At 37.0% G+C, this 6,000-nt stretch overlaps 1 protein-coding gene across 1 annotated transcript in view; it reads left to right on the top strand.

The window, feature by feature from the left end:
- The window catches only part of SH3BP1 (SH3 domain binding protein 1), a 1,277,628-nt gene that overhangs the window by 935,224 nt on the left and 336,404 nt on the right, over positions 1-6,000 (top strand). The window contains exon 11 of the mRNA XM_044063342.1: positions 2,658-2,769. Within this exon, the coding sequence (XP_043919277.1) occupies positions 2,658-2,769 (112 nt within the window). The remainder of the gene's footprint in view (positions 1-2,657; positions 2,770-6,000) is intronic.

Genomic DNA, 6,000 nt, shown 5'->3' with positions numbered 1-6,000 from the left:
AATAATTATTTGTACTTAAGTATTGCTAAAATTCAAAAATTTGTGGCCAGTTACCTCCCATACTCGCCACTCAAAATCAAATATTAAATCTTTCCTCTTAACAATAATCATAATTGCCATCAAATTCCAGAGAATTGATATACCCCTCAGCTCCATTAAACTCCATTGGACTAATGCATGCCTAAGATAAACACTGACCATGTTTTTTACTTTAGGAATATCTCTGCCAGAAGGGTTCACCAATTACTTAGAATGTTCAACACAATATCAGGTGCTAAGTTCTCTAAAATAAAGCCTAGACTACAAACAAATAGTCTCTTTCATAAACAGAAGCAGTACCTTATACAATTCAATTTATCTCTAACCACAGGAGTTGTCCAAGCACCCTTCAAGCACTCATTTATTGTACTATTAGCCATGATTTCCTCACACTCCTCCCTGGAGGACTTCAGCTGCATTTCTAGTCTTTGCTCTGTAATAAAACCCTTCAAGATGTTAATGTACTTGTATTTATTTATTTTATTTTATTTTAATTAATTAATTAATTAATTAATTTATTAATTTATCTTTGTTTGAGCAGCCACGGTGGTGCAGTGATTAGCATTGCCACCTCACAGAAAGAGGTTCTCCGGTTCGATCCTTAGCTGGGGTGGCTTCTGTGCGGAGTCTGCATGTCCTCCCTGTGGTCGTGTGGGTTTCCTCTGGGTGCTCCGGTTTCCTCCCACATCCCAAAGACATGCTGTAGGTTGATTGGACACTCTAAATTGGCCCTAAGGCGTGAGGTGCGTGCGCGTGCGACTTCTGTGGAAGGCTGGGTGCTGGGCTGGCAACTTGACACTGTAAAACTCCACTGCCAATCATGAGCGGATAGGTGATCCCCTGTGCTGACCCGTAACCAGGAAAAGCCGAAAGAAGAAGAATTTATTTATCTTTGTTTACTGGGAAAACTTTACTGAGTAAAAAAAACTTATTCAGTGGAGGCCTGGGAAGAAAAGCTCAACATTTAACACCAGTTTTGACATATATATAAAATTCAGTTACATGATATCAGAAAGAATGCAAAGTATAGGTAGATGTGTATACATGAGAGAAGAAGCTTTACAATAGCTTACATAAACATCATTTAGAAACAGATCATGTTCCTAGCTTGCATAGCTATGTACAATGTTGAACATTCATTAGAAATAGACACAGGCTAGTGTATAGCAAAGAGAGATATAACACTGCAAAATACACTTTAATATTACCTGCAATTTATAGCAATTAAAATAATGGAAAGGAGAGACAGCTTAACAGTGGAAGTATTAGAAAGAGGGAAGGAAGGTGGTTGATAATGAAATATAGTATGATATGTTAGCAGTAGAACAACTATAAACATTTTTTTTACATTTAAGATTGTGAAGTAAAGTAAAGTAAATAAGAAAGTGTGAATGGTTAGGGCTACTTGGTCTGTTATAAGGATAGATAAGGAGAAGGTGTGATTAAACCGTGACAGAGGGGGGGACAATTAGATAGTGGTTGATCTGATTTGGGAGAATAACAGATTGAGTCTTGTCACTTAGAGCATGTAATTGATATAGTTTATGTAAATAAAGTTACTCCTTGTGGTTTAGTGAGTATACCAACATGTTTTGACCATATAAATATGTTCTTTTATCTGACTTGCAACTCAGATTTTGTGAAAAATTCAGTATCATCACAGCCCTCTGATAACTGACACAATATCCAATAATGTGAATAAAGATCACTTTATTGGCACTTTACTGGCACTTTGAGTCATGGGATAACTTTTATTTTCCCAATTTTTAATGACGTAAAAGCTAATCTTCTTGTCCTAACCATTTAATGAGTGCAGATGGCATTTTATTCCTTAACTCAAATGTCTCCATGTCTAACTTAAAAATATATACATACACACATGTATGTAGCTATAGGTTAAGCTATCGATACATATGATCCTGTGTGTGAGTGGATAAAATACTCACTATTTATCTGTATGAGAGTACCCTGTTTGGATGAAGAGCATTCTTTTCGAATGCCTTCAATTTTGAATAAAGTAACTGAATAGAATGCATTTGAAAAGAATAAATAGAAGACCAGAATTTCTGTTAGATCACTGAATACCAAGGACAGTGGAACTTTTCTCCTTTCTTTGGTATTGTGTACTCACAGAGTTGGTATATTTAAGTTACCGGTGATGTGGGGGTTGCAGTTTTGCCAGTCTTTTGCAGTCTGTTTAACTATTGTATTTTTTATCAGTTTGTTTCCATAAAATGTACTTCGCACAAGAGTTTTGTTCAGGGATAGGACATGTAACCTCCCCCCCAACACACACACACACACACACACACACACACACACACACACACACATATATATATATATATATATATGTGTGTGTGTGTGTGTGTGTGTGTGTGTGTGTGTGTGTGTGTGCGTTTGTATGCATGTATAGTGCTATCATTTTATGAATGGTAGTATCAGTCTATCATTCTTGCCTAAATAATTTACCTCTTTGAAATAATGCAATTATGTAAACAAAAGCCTGTAGTTAAAAGCATGATACTTCACATATTATGCATTCCTGAAAGTGTGGTACCATAACTGTTCAGAGCAATGATCTCCCTTTTCTCATTTTCTCTCTCGTACTACACCAGGGACTATTCCGATTGGCTGCTGGAGCATCTCTCCTAAGGAGGTTGAAAAAAAGACTAGACTGTGGACGGATTGATATGGAAGAGTTTTACTCAGATCCACATGCTGTAGCAGGTGAGTATGCTTCTTATATTTCACCTGCAAAGAAATGTCAGATGCAAAAAATAGCTTTAATAGCGTCTAGAAATATATCTTTCTCATCAAGACAGCAGGCGCTATTTGCTTCTTCGCTACAGCTGGAGATGCTAGTTCTTATTAATTTTTCCATGATAAAATCATTGACATGAAAGGAAAACAATTGTGCATTAGTTCAGCATGATGTACATTTATTTGCTTATATTGTGCAACATCACTAATGTAGTATATCTGATACGTGCAAAGCGTCTTTTAGGTTGGTTTCTTACTTGCTGACAGTTTGTAAAAATACACTAGAAGTTATAAAATGAATGTTGAAGAGTTTTGTAAACCAGAAAATTGGTTGTAGTAGATTTAATTTTCTTGGAGGAAATGTTCCTTTCTTAGGAAGACTCTCTGCAGTTAGGAAGTAAGAGGTAGACAACATATATATGGGGTAAAAAGCCAAAGGAAACACTTGGAAGCAGTAGTTCATAATGTCATAAATTGTGCTGCCGTTTCCCCTTCATCTGGCCCTTTACTACAGAAGATTCAAAATAACAAGGGCAATTTAGATTTGTGATCATAATAGCAGAAAATAACGTATAACTTGCTTGTAGTGCAGGTGTGTTGATTATGCTCCAGTATCTAGAAAAAGACAAATCGGTTAAGTACTTCTATAGCATGAGGCACAATTTTAACAAAATTTTTAACACCCCCTTAAGAATGTCCATCATGTTAGGCAGTTAAACATGCTAGAAAATGACAACGGCCAAATAAAAAACAAATTTGTTTCTTCCTATTGTCTGTGCTAGTAATGTGTTCTTGACTTTTTGTAAAATAACACAACGTAACTAAAAAAAGTAACATAACTGATCTTAATAAATTATCATCATGTTACAACCATATTGCCAGATTTACTACTGGCTCACCCTACTGAACCCACCACTGCCACAATCTAAATCTCCTAGGCTGGCTGGAACTACCTCCCCTTCTACAGCTCAATTAGCTCATAGTTACCCACAAAATCCTCTACCGGCCAGAAAATACCCCTGCTCTAAAAAACATGATCTGCCCCTACAGTAACAATTGACCACTCCACTCCTCTACCAAACTCCTAGTTATAACAGTCAAATCCAACCACTCTGCTGGTGACTCACTCTTTGCCAACTTTGTCGGAAAGATTTGGAACTCACTACCTGACGACCTGACTCAAGAGCCTTCACCAACCTTATTCAAAAACAAGCTTAAGAATTACCTCAAATCACACTGGATATGTCCCTGTACCAACCCTGACTAGTGCCCTGTCCATCTCACATGCCTCTTGTCTACAAATGTCCTTTCTTTGGCCACCCCTCTCCATATCATGAAGGGTAAACTGTGTCTAATGCTACTCAATGTATTTTATTCCTGAAGGTAATATGTTGTTACTACCTGTATATACATACTTGCAATGCTTTGTAAGTCACAAGTGTCATGTGATTTTTGTATTGCTCTGTCTGTAACCTGTGTCTAATTGCCATTCACTAATAGTGCTAATAATTGTAATGTGTACATGTACCTTGGAGCTTTTCTCCCCTGGCTTCACTGAAAATGGACATACATCCAGTCAGACTATCCTGGTTAACAAATGTAAAATAAATAAAATAAATAAATAAATAAAAATACATTTCTTAGACTATATTTCTGATAGCGCTCTCTAAATGCTTGGCTTTGAAATAGCAGAACACTTAGGGATTTGTTTTTCTTGTGTAATTAGTAGCGTATGGAGCAGATAAAGCTCCATGGATTACAAAGAATTAGGATTGGGTCTCCAGTCATAACCCTTTTATTATGTTTTCTGACATGAATGCCAAGATTCACCTCGACAGCTTTGCTTGGCATCCATTTCTTGAACATATAATAAGCCGGTTATGATCGGCGACCTGCTCATAATCTTCTATGTGGAGTTCAACCTGAGCGCCTGCTGTTCAATTTTGTAAAGAAGTTTAATAGTTTTGTAGTTTATTACAGGTTGTCTGTGATGGTATCTATCTATAAATATGAAATGGCTAATAGAAGGAGTTAGATCCAATCTAGAAACTAAGATGTTATAATTTGTTAATTAGTTCTTAAACTGCATCTAATGATATTGGATCAGTGATGTACCACCTAACAGACTTTTTTCTTCTTTGTTTGTGTTGTTAAATAACTTAGCTGAGCTGTATCTATTTTTAGTTTTCTTTTTTCTGTCTTAATTTCATTGTCACAATAATATAGTTTGAACAACAAAAAGCACAAAATAACAATTATCCACACGTTGAAATAACTTCAAGTCCAAAACAGAAAACTGTGAAACTGACTGTTACAAGATGAAAGCATTTCTTTTGGGCTGCTGTATCCTCCTGTACCTCTTGACATGAGGAGGGCTGCATCCCCATCCCCCTACTAATTATATGTACTAACTGCAAGGCCACCGCACCTCGGAGCAGGAGAAATTCTCTGATTCTACAACTCCAAACTTACTATATATTCACCAACATTTTTTTTTTTACTGTAGGTGGGCAAATACATGGATTACTATTTATAGACTAACATTGACAGTAGGTACACTCCTCAGCACTCTTCAGATTTCAGAGGTGTATTGTCCCTTCTAATACCAATAGATCACATATGCCATACCAAACATAAACTGGGACCTGCTCTCATATTTCTGCTGGAGACCCTCTGAACATTTTTGTTCTGCTGTTGGTTGCACTGCATCAATCTGCCTGGAGCTCCAACTGACAACTCTTAATTTGCTGTGGGGTGTATTAACTAATATTCTGTTGTTAAACCCCTGATGTTAATTTATCTGGAGCTCCAACTGACAACTTTCAGTCTTCTGTGGGGTGTATTTACTAATATTCTGCACTTAAACCCCTGAATTTGTTCATCCATAAATGGCAGAGGTGTACTTAGTTCATATGGTGCCCTGTGCAGTCCCCAACTGACATTCCTCTTGATTTTAAATTGCAAGCTGCTTGCTAAAACTGTAACAAGAAGCTTGCTACAGTCACTTTACTACAGACACAGAGCTTCAGTGTTTCACTCATAACCACAAATGCAGTATCTACATTCACTTCTGAAGCTGTGATGTTCTCCCAGCTTCAGTAGTGAATTTTGGTTCTGCATTCTTACACCATCAGGCACCTCCCAATCGCACCCCCTAAAAGCTTGTGGTTAGAGTAGCCACCCCTTTCATCCTGCTAA

This window comes from Protopterus annectens, chromosome 1.part0, assembly GCF_019279795.1.
Source record: "Protopterus annectens isolate FY-2018-M chromosome 1.part0, PAN1.0, whole genome shotgun sequence".
Taxonomy (NCBI): domain Eukaryota; kingdom Metazoa; phylum Chordata; order Ceratodontiformes; family Protopteridae; genus Protopterus; species Protopterus annectens.
This window is presented reverse-complemented; position numbering and strand designations above follow the sequence as displayed.